Source organism: Ctenopharyngodon idella, chromosome 13 (assembly GCF_019924925.1).
Source record: "Ctenopharyngodon idella isolate HZGC_01 chromosome 13, HZGC01, whole genome shotgun sequence".
NCBI classification, from domain to species: domain Eukaryota; kingdom Metazoa; phylum Chordata; class Actinopteri; order Cypriniformes; family Xenocyprididae; genus Ctenopharyngodon; species Ctenopharyngodon idella.
In genome coordinates, this window is record NC_067232.1 from 34421383 (window position 1) to 34437751 (window position 16369).

Consider the following 16369-nt stretch of genomic DNA (forward strand, 5'->3'; position numbering starts at 1 on the left):
TTTTTAAAACTATTAAAATAGAAAACAGTTATTTTATATTATTTCACAATATTACTGTTTTTACAGTATTTTTGATTAAAAAAAAAAAAAAAAAAACACAGCTTTGGTGAGAATAAGAGATTTTTTTCAAAAATAACTAAAATAATTAATTCTAAACTTGTGACCGGTAGTGCATGAGATTCCTAAAATACTTTCCTTATTGTATCCCAAGCAAAAAAATGAATAATCGTATTTCAAAATCAAGGGAGGATTTTTATTTGATGCGTCTTCTCATTTCGTTGTAATGAGGTGGTGTTCTCACCTTTCATGGGGTCCTGGCTACAGTCGGTGTGAGTGAGAACCCCCTTCTCTGCAGTGAGAGGTTTGAGGGCATGGCTCAGCATAGCGGGGGAAAGACCCGTGGCCTGCTGCAGCATCTCCACGCTCACATCCTGTAGAAAATGAAGAAGTGAGCGATTCTGAAGCTAGTTCATATTAAGATTCAAATCATGCCCAGGTTTGCATTGATTTTGAAAGAATACCTCATGTTGGTTGAACTGTAGCAGGATGTACATCTGCAGTGTGGAGACGTAGAGAGTGCAGGAGCCATACTGAAGCTCTGCATGGCCGAGCCACGTCCACTGCAGCCGGCGTGGCTTACTGTGGGTCAAGCTATACATGCGCTGACCTATAGGACAGACACACATAGAGATTAACATTCAAACTACAACAGAATCATGGTGATGCCCTACCAACTGTATCATGCATATTGCAAGAGATTACATATCAGTACAGTGGAGTTTCAACTAACCGTTGGTGTAAAACTCAGTGAATTCAGCCAGGTAATTGCAGAGTTGAGCAGGAAAGTGTTTGCTGGGGTTCTCGAGGTAGCAAGGAGCTGACACAACCCAGCAACGTGGGGATAACACCAACACTTTCACGTCACTCTCTTCCTCGGGTTCAGACACATCTTCATCCATCATCTGATCAAAACATGATGAACAACAAAATGCACTATTATCATTTAAAAAGGACCAAGTAATTCTAGAACAGGGATGGGCAACAGTCCCCGAGGGCCACTGTCCTGCAGAGTAGAGGGCTGCATTGGGATTTGGAGCCCCACGGATCCCTTTCTTGTAAAATATGCAGTGTAATCGGTAACACCGGTGTTTTCACAAGTTTATTAATTAGTGGGAATATTTCCTTACCAGCACATCCCTATGTATAGACTAGATGTTTAAGTAAAATGCTGATAAATACCTAGAATGCAAGATAGACTAATTTTTTCTTTTATTTTCTTTCTGCAGAACCCCTAGCACCCCTACTTTCTGCTGTACTGCTCACGCTCACAGGTAAAACGATGTTCGCTCTGTTTTAGATATTGATATTGCTATTTAGCTGTTTCAAAGAAATGTTAATTTGCTTGCTTTTAAGTAATGATAAAGATATAGGGTATAAACAACTGCATTTAGCTTCCTTTGTTTATTATGTAGAACAAAAGGTGTGAAAATTAAGTTTATGAACTTAATGTTTGTAACCAACCACAAAGGTTAATAAGAGAAGGTGTTAAAACCACAAACAGGTAAAACAAATGAAGGCTACAATGAAGAAGGAGAAAAGTGCTAGAAGAAGAACAGCGCAACAGAGTAGGCGACAGTGGAAGGACTTCGGGATGATTAAACAGGATTTACAGAGACCGATACTCCTACAACAGGAAGATTGAAAAAGTAGTATAAAAAGACTGAGAGGTGAAGCACTCTTTAGGTCAGGTATGTCAAACATGCGGCCCAGGATGGTGTCTAATCTGGCCTGGGGGAAGATTAGAACAATAATAGATAACAGACATGCACCGGTCGACTGGTCATAAATCGGAACGGATTTAAATTTTTTTATTGGACGAGCTCTATTCCGGACTTGCACACCAAAAGCTTTTCAATCATTTCCTAAAATGTCATTTGTGTGGGAACATTACAAAATCTGTAAACAGGACGTTAACACAGGCCAGAGAGAGGACATGCTGAAGACGGATGCAAAGAAGAGAACACAGATGCACCAGCAGAGAAAATACTGTACAGGCACAGAAAACTCACTGTTGGTGAAATACAGGAAGAAAAATATAAATATTGAAATGAGGGTAAGGTTTATATGAATGTATCTATGAAAGGAAACTGTCTTCAGAATAGTTTTGATGGCATTTTCTTGCCCTCTTACCTCCATATACAGTAGTGTTTATAAGCGCAGCGCTGCTTTGTGTACAGCGGTAAACAAGGAAACGATATATCACTGCTGTTCCATAAGCGCCACCTACTGTCAGAGTGAATTTGCATTTTCATTCAGTCTGTTGATTTTGTTTTGTGCAGGTGTCTTTAGCATAATTATTGCATAATTTCACAAAAGTCAGACCATTCTGCTTTTGCTTTAAATCTAGAAATTATACAATCTAATTTAAATAAAAAATAACTGCTCATGCTACATGTGTGTAGCAGCTTTGTTTGCACCATGATTAAATTGTAGTGGTTGCCTCTCATTTCAAATGGCTACAGATATTTTTTGTTTAAGGCCAGTTTGGCCTGTTATAGAGCAAATAAACAACAAATAAATTTGCTTAAACAAAAAAAAAAAAAAAAAAAAAAAAAAAAAAAAACAATTGGCAACCAGAATCAGCCATGAAAAATCATAATCGGGCATCCCTAATAAAAAATATTAAATAAAACATTATTTAAAAATTTAATAAAGTCTTTTCACTGTAAAAAGACAGTTTTCACAGAGCAGCATTTTCCCTCACTTTATTAATCTGTAGTTTGTATGGTTAATATTAATGTAGGCTAATTGTCAGCGCACTAAGGTAATTCGACCCGCACATGGTTACGTTTTTTTCCCGCCATCCGGCCCTCAACCTAAAATGAGTTTGACACCCTTGCCTTAGATACAGCCTGCATTAAGTATGAAGGACACCTGATACCTTAACGAGGGACGCTTAAAAGCATTAAGCACAATGCAGTTTAGATTAAGCTGATTTTAAGTTTTTATTTTAGTTTTCATTAACTGCTTTGTATTGTAACCAATAAAATACATATTTTTATTGTCATGATTGCAGTCAGTGAGACTTTACTTATAACTACAAACTGAGCCTCAAAAAAGAACAACCACAAGGGGGTCTTCTACGTCATTCCTGAAGGACTTCAATCTGCTGAAGGGTGAGTACTTTATGGTCTGCCCAGAGCGGACTAAGCGAGCGGAGCGGAATCTTCATAAAGGCGCTCAGCACTCCGGAGGAAATATCGATCTGCTCCACTCACATGCTCTGGTAGAGTCCTGGGTCCCCAGGACAGGTTTGAGAAGCACTGCTCTAGAAGAAAGTATGGAAGCTTGTTTCCACCACGGAATAAAAAAGCACTCACAATTATGACTTCTTTTCTAGCAATTGCGAGTTTGGACTACATAACTCACAACTGTGAGTTTATATCTCACAAGTCTGAGAAAAAAAGTCATAAATGCGGCACATAAACTCACAATTGTAAGAAAAATAGAATTGTGAGACAAAAATCACACTTTTTTTTATTTTTTGGCAGAAACATACTTCCATAAAGTCTCTTGGCATAATGCTAACATTTCAAGTCAGTGTAAAGGCAATTCAGAGATTTGTTTCTAAACACATTATAGATGTTAGAAATGTATTGCTGAAACACATTACAAAGACTGTGAACTATGTAGTACTGAATTGTTGAGTTAGACCGTTAAACAGTTTTTCACCATTTTTGGGTTCATGATTTTTTTTTTAGGCAGGCCTGAAATCAGGCCTCGATGACGCACTGGAGCCGCTGAGCATGGCCCCGCCCCTAACACTAATAACTAGAGGGTATTAGCATCAGTGGCTCGCCCGCTCAATCGCGAGTTACTGTCATTATCATTAGTTACTACAGCCTACATATTGCTTGCTATGCCTTTGTCACATAAATGCATATTACCTGGTTGTGATAATTTACAAAACAGCTCGGTCTCATTTAAATTTCCTAAAAACGACGATATCAAGAAGAGGTGGATTAATTTTGTGAAGAGCCACCTTGATGGAGAGCTGAGGATCAGCTGATCAGTGATAATTTTACATCGGATAGTTTTACAAACTTTCATCGGAGACAACTGGGATTCACTGATAATCCGCTGTTACCGGTGATGGGGCCAAACTGACATCTCCCACCTCAGCCATCATCCTCCCGTCCTGCCACGACTGGTGCCACAGTCGGCAGCAGGGGCGTCATAAGTGGGAGGAAAAGGGTGACAGAGTGCACAGGGCCCTGGCGTGTGAGGGGCCCTCGACGATCCAGAAATTATTATTAATATTAATTATTATTTTACAATTGTGCACATACTCTGCGTCTGCACTATTTCTCTGTTCTCTGAGGCGCCTCCCACGAGCACAGCATACATGCATTTTGCATGATTATATTGGTTGTCTAGGAACGTTGCAAAGCGCTAAATGGCTGTGAGGGAGAGCGGAACGGAGCGGATGCGCTGGACTCCGGAGTGTGGTGATCTTCGAATCACGCCGCCGCCACCGTTCAAGCTAAGATCAGGCAAAAAGTAAACAGTGAGGGAAAACAATTCCTCATAAATTTCTTTACAAAGAGACCAAGTGATAACCTATATTGTTCGAGCGAGGCGACCTATATTCCGCTGTTTACGTAGTGTAAATAGATGCTCGCTGAACGGGAGTCTGCATTTTCCTACATAATGAGAAACAACTTGTTTCTAAGCATGTAATAAACGCTCTTATCGAAGTACACGAAAAGTGTGTGACAAATCTTTAGAGATAAATTGTAAATATGGAAAACAATATGTAAACGTTGTTTGAGTGGATCTTGCATTAAAATATTAATATGAGCAAACTTGGTCATATAATTTTAAGATAGTGTGATGATAAAAACATTAAACACTCAAAAAATCATCAAAAGATCCAGGCTGCTATTGTTTACAAATCCAACACACTTTTAACATTTTACAGAAATTACAAAAATGTAAAATATATAAAAATTGGTCATCTCAATGACAGTCGTGAAAGATTAAAGTAATATCACAAGTGCCATTATTTCTACCATCTATACTATTCAGCAACTATTCTTAAACAATACATGTGTTATGATAGCATAAATATCAGACATGAAGCCTAATAAATGGCTAATTTCAATCCTGTGTTCATCATGCTTGTAGAGGTGTCTACACTGTTAAATAGCTGAGAAAGATAGTAATGTTTTGGAATACAAGGCACACAGTCTGTTAATAAAACACATTCCCAATTAATGTATTGTTAAACTGTCATTTTTATGTCTAATATTACTGGGGTGGTCTATTTAAATATAGCACAGCTCAAATAAATGAGTGTTACATGATATATAGTACAACTGTTTTTCTATCAGTGAGTGCTATGTATACAGTTGTACACTATTATTTTAAAAAGTGTGAAATAAAATAAAATATATAATATTATAAAATAAATAGCATGGATCATGGGATGCTGGCAAAGGGCCCCCCACACAATATCTTTGCGTAGGGCCCAAGAATCGGTGCTACGCCCCTGGTCGGCAGTATGCGCCCACCGATGAGTGTACAGCGTTGGCAGTGGACACGCCCCCAGCGTTTGAGAGCAGAGAATACTGCTTTTTTTTTTTTTTTCTTCAAGATTTTGATAACTTTTGTTTACTTGGTGTTTTTTTTTTAATCATTCAAATTTGGCTGGGTGGTTAATAACACATTTTTCAGTGGTGTGACAAACTCAGAACACATTTAAATATTGCTTTACACAGACTTTAAATCATCACTATAACAACTGTATAGTTATACGAACACGATCTGACACTGACTCTCTCTCTCAGCCAGCGATACAGTATTTGCTGATTCCTCACTCTTGCATAAGATTATTTTATTAATTACCTCATCAAAGTCCTCCAGATTTTTGTCCAGCTGCTGTAGACGGTAAAGATGAAACTCCTGTTGAAGCTCCTCAGATTCACTTAGATTGGTCAGCATTTGTTGTGGAAAGCGGTTTGGAAAGCAGGTTCCGATCTGCTCAACCACGGCGCTCTCTAACCACACCTTCCCCTGACCCAACAACCGATCACCCAGATAGTACCTGTACACAGAGGAAGAAAATGTGAAAAACGGGGTGAACAAAACTGCATTAATAGCCTGCATTTTCCCAGAGGAATGATTAATATATCAAAAATTATAAAAAAGGTAGCAAAATATTTAGAAAATACACTATAATGCCAAAAGTTTTGGGACGCCTGCCTTTACATGCACATGAACTTTAATGACATCCCATTCTTAATCCGTAGGGTTTAATATGGAGTTGGCCCACCCTTTGCAGCTATAACAGCCTCAACTCTTCTGGGAAGGCTTTCCGCAAGGTTTAGGAGTGTGTTTATGGGAATTTTTGACCATTCTTCTAGAAGCGCATTTGTGAGGTCAGGCAGTGATGTTGGTGAGAAGGCCTGGCTCACAGTCTCCTCTCTAATTCTTCCCAAAGGTGCTCTAATGGGTTGAGGTCAGGACTCTGTGCAGACCAGTCAAGTTCCTTCACACCAGACTCACTCATCCATGTCTTTATGGACCTTGATTTGTGCACTGGTGCGCAGTCATGTTGGAACAGGAAGGGGCCATCCCCAAACTGTTCCCACAAAGTTGGGAGCATGAAATTGTCCCAAATGTCTTGGTATGGTGAAGCATTAAGAGTTCCTTTCACTGGAACTAAGGGGTCAAGCCCAACCCCTGAAAAACAACCCCACACCATAATCCCCCTCCACCAAACTTTACACTTGGCACAAAGCAGTCAGGCAAGTACCGTTCTCTTGGCAACCGCCAAACCCAGACTCGTCCATCGGATTGCCAGACAGAGAAGCGTGATTTGTCACTCCAGTGAACACGTCTCAACTGCTCTAGAGTCCAGTGGCCGCGTGTTTTACACCACTGCATCTGACGCTTTGCATTGCACTTGATGTAAGGCTTGGATGCAGCTGCTCGGCCATGGAAACCCATTCCATGAAGCTCTCGATGCACTGTTCTTGAGCTAATCTGAAGGCCACATGAAGTTTTCAATGATTTGGAGGGGTGTCCCAATACTTTTGGCAATATAGTGTAGTTTTAGTAATATCGCTCAGCCCTAGCAGCTGTTCTCACACCTGTAAAAATGCTCAAAGGTGTTGGCCAGCTCCAAACCGGAAAGGAACAGCATGGGCTCCAGGAACTGCTGTAGTTGGTTCAAGGTGTCCACATTCCCAGAGTCCACTCCACTTTCCTGGATCATCTTGTCAATGTATTGCGCAAACCGTTCACTCACCTTCAAGTGAGTTATTAAATAAATAAAACAAAAAAGATGTTCAAATTCTCATTGCAATGCAAAACATCTTAAATGGTCCAAAAATAGTGTTTAATATCAAAATATTAAATGTAATATATAAAATATTAATATAAAAGAATAAACATAAAATTTCTTAAGTTTCATGACATTCTTGCAAGTATTCCCTGTTGACTCACGTGCATAGCGGTGAGAATGGAGAGCTGGAGCAAGGCAGCAGAAAAACCCTGGCGGAGCGCAAGCACGAAGGCCGTGTGCTGGCCAAAAAGTTCCTCCATCGCATTCTTTAGCCGTAGGAACATACCCCTGTAACGCTCCACGAAGTCAGAAAGGCTGCATGTCGAATCTAGGAAACACTTTACCTGGAAAGCGCCAAACAAAATTATGCCAGAATTATAGGAATTGATAAGACAAGATCTACATTTCATTTTAGGTTGAGACACACAGATGGATATCAACATCTTTTTATTCAAATAACCCAAAACATGCACGTGTAATTTGTGCCGTAGAGCTCTGCAGTAAATTCCACACATTTTTGCAGGATTAGTCACTTGCATGTTCAGGTATTTTAACTTATTCTTTCCCCTACCAAATAAAAGTGTAGTAGCTCCTTTTAATACATTTCTCCAAAGTTAAAATACACGTCTAACCTGTCGCTGAACAACACCCTGCCAGCACAGAGCGATGCCTGCGATGCTGCTAGCACTCTTCACTTTTGGTTTGGTAGAGGATGAAGATGAGCTTACTGCATTCGTTTCCTTATTCTTTCCCTCTTTACCATCTGTAACACAATGAAAGCACATAAATACTCTTGACAACTTGCTGCAAATGTCAAAAGCAAGTTCACACACATAAAATGGCTACCAACCAAACCTCAGCCAACGCAATATGCCAGAAATTAGGGCTGCACAATTAAGTGAAGTGACACTCAAAATCATAATATGGGTGTGTGATTATTAAAATACAAAAGGCTGATGTTTAATTAAACCTTTAGTCCGCATTTGCTGCGTACTTCAAAGTGAATGGGTGGCATTTGTTTATGTCTACTACACACTTTCTAAGCATGACGATACAGTGTCTCAGAGCAGCTCTAAAAATGTGCTTGCTTCATATCTAACTGGGAGGTGGAAAGTTTGGTTTCACTTTTAAAACTTCAAATCTAATGTAATGTAACGACACGGGACTGGAGAAACAGACGAGGTGACTATGTGAATTGGAATGACGAGAACATTAAAAACAGTCAACTAAAAATAGGAAAAGGTTTTTGGAAAATAAAACTAAATACTACATAATTATCAATATTATATTACAACAAAATAATATTCAAGTGGACTAGAGTTCTAAAAAAAACAAACAAACAAACAAAAAAAAACAAAAAAAAAAAACAGACTAATGTGGACCAAATATAGATCAACTTTAAGTTTTGGTTTTAATGTGAATGCAAAGAGAACTGGGTTCATTTTTGAGATCTGAGTTTGGTTCTTGTAAGGACTGGCAGCAGAAAGTGGGCAAAACATGACTCATTTTGGAGATAAATGGGCATTGCTAATTTGCAGTATCTGAACACACATGTGAACATGAAAGCAGCTGTTTCAATATAGTTCATGCTTTTTTTCCCCCTTCATAACTTGATATCCAAGCACCAAATGAGATGTTTTAATATTGCAGTTCAAATTGTGAATCGCAATATTTTCAGTGGATTATCTTTAACAAATTGTGCAGCTCTACCAGCAATTCAATAGGAAGCCAGAGGAATAAAAAAATAAAAAATAAAAATAAAAAAAATCAAATATAAAGACAGCACAAAAAGAATTCAAATAAATGTATAAATAAATTAAATAAATAATAAAAGGCATTTTGTCATGGTTAGTTTGAAGTTGAGCTGAGCAAATGGATGGGGTGCTGAAAAATACATAAAATGAAGTCAAAGATAAAACAACAACATTAGCTTCTACACTATTACTTACTCTTTAAATCTCTGCTTCTGTTGATACCTTCTGAAAACAAGAAAAATACCTTGAAATACAGAAGCTTTCATTTAACACAATCTACAGAAGGTGGTTTAACAATATCACACCTGTTCTTTGGATTACCAGAAAAGACTTACAAGACAGGACCACCAAATATACAAATATGTCTCATTCATATAAAAGTACCCCACAGTAGTGGCACTCCAGCCTCTAGAAGGAACTTTTGTGGTTTTTGTTGTAGTTTTGAAGCCACTCACTGGATTTGATGGGAGGTTTGAGCTCTTCTGTATCAACTGTGCTGGTGTCCACATGAACAAGCAAATGAGTGAGACGCCGCACACGGGAGTTGAAGATGGAGGCTGAGCTCTTGCACCTCTTGGAGGATTCAGCATTCTCTAAATACTCATTCATCAACCAAGACAGAGGGCTGAGAGTAGAAGTCTCTGTTATAAAGAAGAAGATAATACATTTAAAGGAGACCTACTATGCTTTTTTACATTTACAACTTTCTTTAGTGTGTAATGTTGTTGTTTGAGCATGGAAAAAGGTCTGGAAAGTTACAAAGCACAAAGTCACTCCAAAGGGAGTTATTATTTATATCAGTAATCACCGTTTCTGAACTTCCTGAAAATTTCCCGAAACATGCTCAAAGTGGTTGACCAATGACACACTGACAGCCAACCAATCGGAGCACATTACGGAAAAAGGGCTTCATAAAGACAACAATGTAAAATGTAAATATAAATATATTTTTTTGAACATTCAAGCATGAAAACTTATTCTAGTAGACCCCAAGAACAAAATCAAGACTTTGTAAAATAGCATAACATGTCCCCTTTAATTCAAATCATACTTGAAAATAACATGTATTGCACACAAAACTGGAGATACCAGATTGCACATTTGAGAAGATTGACACCATTATTTGAATATATTTTTTCAGCGTCAATATATTATTATGGCATAACGTATTTCACATTAAACCTTCCCTGAACAGTATGGAAAAACAAAACAAAAACTGTGGTTTGTCACTTTTTATATATGAAGACTTCAGATGCAAAGTCCTCTAAGTGCTGTCTGAAATTTTCTTCTAAAATGAGCATTTTTATCAAGCTCTTATGTTTAGGTTCAGTAATTTCACTTTAATGGAAATTAATAGGTCCTTTTCAGATGCCACTTAGAGGCTTTTGCATCTGAAACCTTCATATCCATTAGACAGTCTCTTCCTGTCTAAGTGGGCAGTACTTGGCCAGAAGATAATAAGACCAGACTTTGGTCAGGTAAACTGAAGTTTACCAGAGATGGTGATGCTCTGTACAATGGGGGTGATGAGAGCTTCCCAGCAGGTTCGGCCTAAAGCCTCGGCGGCCTCAGCGTCAGGCAGGAAACGGTCAGCAAACATCTGCTCATGTTTCAGGGCGCTGTTTAACCTGAAGCCCAGAGAGAGATGCACAGAAATATCAGAGGATTTCATAAAATGCAGCAGTAAGAACATCTTCCATCCTTTTAATTCTGCTCTATAAATGAAATACAACTATGGCAGCAGGTCTCACTTGTTAAAAAGCTGCAGCAGCTGGTTCTTGTCCTCCAGGATCTCCTGACACCAGGTGTGAGCTTTTGTAGTATAGAAGAGATAAGTGCGGCAGCACAGCTGCTCCTTAAACACTGGCCAGAATGTGGGCTTAGGCCCCAGAACCTCAAACCCATGCACTCGTGTATCAATGCCACCCTGTTGACAGAAGAAAACAAAAAAAAAAAAAAAAACATTTGGTAAGAGAGGCAGAATAAAGAGCATCTCAGGCTTTATGTAGAACTTCAGGCAAGTTCGGTCACATTTCATTCAATATGTCTGACCTGTTGACATCTTTTGACTCTGATCTGAATGATGGGCCAGAAACGGGTCATATTCTCCAGCAAAACCACATGGCTGGCGGAGGGTGCCACATTTACCTGTTTAACACACACACAAAAAAAAGTATCATCTTAATGTGCAGTGTGCAATCATCACCTCTGTAAGATGAATGAGAAGGGCTTTCTCACAGTGTTGATTTCAGTATTGATGTTTGTGGGATCATCTCCTCCTAGAACTACAATACGAGCTGGCATGTAACTCGAGTCCTCACTGGCTACAAGCACAGTCAATTGTCTGTGAATGAAGAAAATGATAAAGGATTTTCATCAGTTGCAGTGACAGAAATTAATGTTTGCTGAAATTAGGCCAAAAAAGTTTGGTGTCAAATATAAGGTGTCAAATTTAAGTCAGTTAATATTACCTTCTTGTTTATTGAACTGTTCTATAAAATCAAAATTATATTTGCAGTCATGCTGATATTCAGGAAAAACAGCACTCTTGCTTGTGTGATTTTTGCTTGACTATATCATATTTTATTAATATAAATCTTACATAGGGACATTTTTCTTGAATTTGAGGCATTTTATTAATTTTGGTGGCATTTTTTGTCATTAAAATGACACTGAAATGAAGAGTAGCTAAGCCAGCATACCTGATGACTACCCCTTTATGCATGTAAATGTTGATAAAGTGGGAGCCAGTACAGCCGTTAGATTCCCAGTAGGTTTTGGGGTTTTTGTCTGTCAGCTTGTTAGCTCGATGGTGATTAGAGGAGACCTCCACCTTCTCCCAGCATTTGTCCTCTTTCAGTTCCACACTGGAGCCTGGAGAACATCACACAAATTCAACTAAATCCCAGGGAATTGGGATAGTTATACTTAAACTGTAACCAGTAACATAGCATGACTATTTTTAAATGAATATCATCAGCCAAGAAGAAAAATCATTGTTCCCACAATATCATGTCATTCAAAATTATTTAGTTTTAGCATGTCCAAAAACAGATGTTAGGCAGAATGTTAGACCTTTTCTTTTCCATACAATGTGGATGGTGATTTCTCTCACAAAGCTATCTTCTGATTTCAGAAAACTTAAAATTGACGAAAAAATCAAAAGATATTTTCTTCCATATTGTGACGTACATCCGTGTGTAACAGATTAGAGAAGAAAAAAAAAAAAAAAAGTTGGCCAGGGTCTTGGTTTTACCCACTGGTTGTTGATTAGGCTTTGAGATGAAGTCTATTGTGAAGGGGCAGAGTTTAAGTGAAGAAGTGCGACATAAGTCATAAGCCTGTCATTTTTTACCAAAAGATCAAGTTGACATGTAAATAAATAAATAGGGTGTGACAAGATCTCATGCCAGGAGATCTCGCGAGATTAATATTTGACAAGATTTCTCATTGAGGTAAAAAGCTGTCTTGTGATATTGGATAGATTAGGATAGAATATGCCACCACTACGTTTACACTACGCCTCCACTGTCGTTTTACTTTTTATAGAAATAAAAACCATTTAATTCGGTTGGTAAAACGGTTCATCCAACACGATCTGCAGAGCTGTATGTAGTGCATCAGGAATCAGAGAAAGTAAGTGACAGAGTAAGAGACAAAATGACTGACAAGACCATGGCGGAGGATTCGTTGCACAACAGAGCCTAAGCATCTGACAAATGTCTAATCTTGTGGAATGCGCACTCAGCACATCTGCTCCCTATTCACAGAGTATGCGCAAAAGCGAAAGTAAAACGCGAGCTAGCATTCAAACGCGATTTTAATACCACGCAAGGCACGCATTTGGAAAGTGGCTCACTGATGCATGCAAATATCTATATAAATATAAATATAAAAGCTATCTTAGACTGGGCTGTGTAGTTGTAACCATCTCTTAGCTCTGTATCATGCTTAAAGAAAAATTTGGTCTCTATTTGCTCTTTGAATATTAATAATAGTACTTTGATTATGGTTGCACTTATTGTTTGCACTTAATAAGTCAGTCAATCTAATGTCTCGTCTCGTGAGCTACCTGTCTCTTCACAACCCTAATATATATGCATGGATGAATCTTTCACAATAAGATCTATAACATGCTTTTACAAAATAGATGCAAGACTTTTATGGCACTTTTTCTTAGTATAAAAAAAACAGGCCACAAAACTGTCTTTTGTATGAAAAGCGCAGCTCAGACTTTCTGCTGAACTTCATGTGCGTTTCATGGAAGAAAGAAATGAATGAAGTTGGAAAGACATGAGAGTGACTAAATGAGTGAATAAATGATTTCCATTTTTGGTGAACTATTGCTTTAATGATTACACTTTATATCAGTTAGTGTTTTATGAACAAACCTTGGCACAAGTTCCGCAGGAACACATCAAAGAATGGAATATTGATGGGCTGATGGCTGCGACGATGCTCTTCAATCTGACCAAGGACCATCTAAAGATATAGAAATGGAATCATCAAGGAACATCAAGTAAATGTCTATTATTTACACTGATAGTCTAACAAACCATTAAGCATGTCCTCATTATGTTTTAGGAACTGACCATGTAATAACATGCTGTTTATGTAAACACCTTCTAAAGAACAAGTCTGTTCGAGGTCAGGTAAACCAGAAACCAGCGTAATTATATAGGCCTTCTTTAGTCTAATTGGTAGACTGGTTGTTCAGGCAACACACCAACTAGTCAATTTTGCAAATATCTATTTTTGAAAAGGCCCACTTAATACCTGTATACACCCCGCCAGCACACTGGTGGTCATTTTCTTGTAGAGGCTGGCATACTTCTCACAGTCAGTGATCAGGTCTCGCAGCTCGGTGACCATGAGGAGGCTGGTGCTGTGTTTGTCCAGGGCTTTAAGAAGAGCATCTTTGGTGCCCAGCCGGCACATCACAACAGCATAGTCTTTATTCAAAGATGCAAGTCGATACAAGAAGCGGATGAACTGCTGTACGACCTAAATGAGGATAAAGAGTCATGAAATACTACCATTATGAAATTATGATCTTAAAGGGTAAAATTAAGAAAAGTACCTCTCTGTCACTGACAAAGGCTGTCATAGATGACAGGCAAGGCTCAATACTCTCATGCCAGGGCAACAGATCCTCCTGGTAGTTATCCAAAAACTTGTTCAAAATCCTGTTGAGTATAATAAAAGAGTTACTAGCACTGGCAAATAGAGCAATATCATCAATACAATATTGAAATCAAGACTTCAAGTAGTAAGGAAATACAAACATTTACTTTTTGTCTCATGTCATTCCAACTTTCTTGTGTGAAACAAAAAAAAAAAAAAAAAAGTATTGTTCACTTTTTTTTTTTCATGTAATTAATAGGCAAGGTTATTAATTAATGACAAAATTATTTTATTTTAAACTATTCCTTGAAATAAATGGCAAAATAACAAAATTTATTCCACAATATCCAGTAAAGGGCGATTTCAAAACACTGCTTCATAAAGCTTCGATTCTTTATGAATCATTTGTTTCGAATCAGTGGTTTAGAGCGCCAAAATCACATGATTTTAGTAACCAAGGCTTCGTTACGTCATAAGTGTTTTGAAATTTCAATAGTTCACGTGACTTTGGCAGCTTGATACGTGCTCCGAATCACTGATTCGAAACAAATGATTCGTAAAAAATCAAAGCTTCATGAAGCAGTGTTTTGAAATCGCCCTTCACTGGATATTGTGGAATAAAGTCGCTATTTTGTTATTTTTGGTGAACAAAAAGTATTCTTGTAGCTTTATAATATTAAGGTTGAAACACTGTAGTAACATGAACTGTTTTAAATACGTTTTTAGAAGCTTTCTGGGCATTGAAAAAGGGAGTGTTATTGCTGGCGATGCAGGCCTCACTGAGCCATCGGATTTTATCAAAAATATCTTAATTTGTGTTCAAAAGATCAACGAAGGTCTTACGGGTGTGGAATGACATGAGGGTGAGTAATTAATGATATAATTTTCATAATTTTCATAATATATATATATATATAGAGAGAGAGAGAGAGAGAGAGATGAATCCTTAATAAAGTTACAAAAAATTTATTCAGTCAAGATCAGTGAGTGATTTTCTTTGTCTTTTGTTGTTTGATTACCATTTAGCACACAGACGGCAGCAGGTTTATTAGGCTGCTGTCACTTTAAGGCTTAATGTATGGATCCAATATACTGATACACATATTCTTTCTCAACTGTTTATGCTTACTTTAGACATAACCGTACACATTTACAAGAATATTTTGACAATTTTGTGTGTATTTGTCCGTTCAAGCACAAGAAGACGTGAAAGAGAACTCAATTCAGTATTCCCGCATTAGAGGCGATTTTTTTTTTGTGCGCGCACTGAAAACAGCGTGCGAGTGCCGAAAGGAGTTCTCTTTCACGTCGTCTTGCACTTGAATGGTTTGAAATTGCATTATAATGCACACACAGCAATCAATAAGCGGACTCAAATCTTATTGAATCCATGGCTTTTGGAAATTTGGAACCAGTTCTAAAATGGAACCGGTTCTCGATACCCAACACTACTCTTAATGCAAAATAGTTTTTAAAAAAACATTTGATTTTAGGGTCAAATGTGACCATGTTTTTGTGAGTGCATCTACCTCAAAGTAGCTTCAAATATCTGTTATCTATTACCTAATAATGTTTAAGACAAAGGCTCACCTAAGGATAGAAAGCTGTACAGCCCGATCTGCTCTGTGCTGGTCCAGGAGGCGGATAAGGTCCTGGAAGGTGTCTCTGCTGCGAGTTACATCGTTTCTCTCTTCCTCCAGTTGGGAGGCGTCGTCGCAGAGCAGCTGCTCCAGGGTCAGTATTACCTCTTTGGTGGCTGGCATTTCCTTCAGACTCACCACCAACATCTTTAGCTCTGTGTCCTTAAAGTCATGCTCTTCTTGAGACTCTACAGAGGCAAACAGTGCTGCATGTTACTTTAAACAAGGCAATTTGAGGTACAAACATTTGTATCCCAAGTCAAGAGTGAATGTTTATGGTTTTATTAACATACTGCTTATTACAGGGCCATGGTAATCATTGTTTTAGAGACGACTATGTATTTTGGCCCAATGCCTTCATTAACCTCCCACTGTTCAAATTATTCCCACATTCCTGGTTAATTATGCTATGATGGTAATTATTAGTTGTTTGTTAGCAGGGTTTGGATTTTTCAAAAGCATCTAAAAGCAATTAAATTTGGCAAGCAGTTACAATAATGCAT

General features: G+C 38.1%; 1 protein-coding gene across 3 annotated transcripts in view; it reads right to left on the bottom strand.

Annotated features, from left to right (window-relative positions):
• The window catches only part of LOC127524473 (cullin-9), a 58451-nt gene that overhangs the window by 16157 nt on the left and 25925 nt on the right, over positions 1 to 16369 (bottom strand). The window contains exons 12-29 of one of the 3 annotated variants that reach the window (XM_051915973.1): positions 15817 to 16054; positions 14183 to 14288; positions 13879 to 14106; positions 13494 to 13584; positions 11805 to 11976; positions 11341 to 11446; positions 11155 to 11250; positions 10854 to 11029; positions 10597 to 10730; positions 9558 to 9743; positions 9298 to 9324; positions 7981 to 8111; positions 7510 to 7692; positions 7155 to 7312; positions 5908 to 6106; positions 791 to 962; positions 522 to 667; positions 302 to 431 (exon numbers count right to left, since the gene is read on the bottom strand). In XM_051915973.1, the coding sequence (XP_051771933.1) occupies positions 302 to 431; positions 522 to 667; positions 791 to 962; positions 5908 to 6106; positions 7155 to 7312; positions 7510 to 7692; positions 7981 to 8111; positions 9298 to 9324; positions 9558 to 9743; positions 10597 to 10730; positions 10854 to 11029; positions 11155 to 11250; positions 11341 to 11446; positions 11805 to 11976; positions 13494 to 13584; positions 13879 to 14106; positions 14183 to 14288; positions 15817 to 16054 (2679 nt within the window). Of the gene's footprint in view, positions 1 to 301; positions 432 to 521; positions 668 to 790; positions 963 to 5907; positions 6107 to 7154; positions 7313 to 7509; positions 7693 to 7980; positions 8112 to 9297; positions 9328 to 9557; positions 9744 to 10596; positions 10731 to 10853; positions 11030 to 11154; positions 11251 to 11340; positions 11447 to 11804; positions 11977 to 13493; positions 13585 to 13878; positions 14107 to 14182; positions 14289 to 15816; positions 16055 to 16369 lie in introns of all 3 variants that reach the window. The other 2 variants (XM_051915972.1, XM_051915974.1) reach the window with 2 other exon arrangements.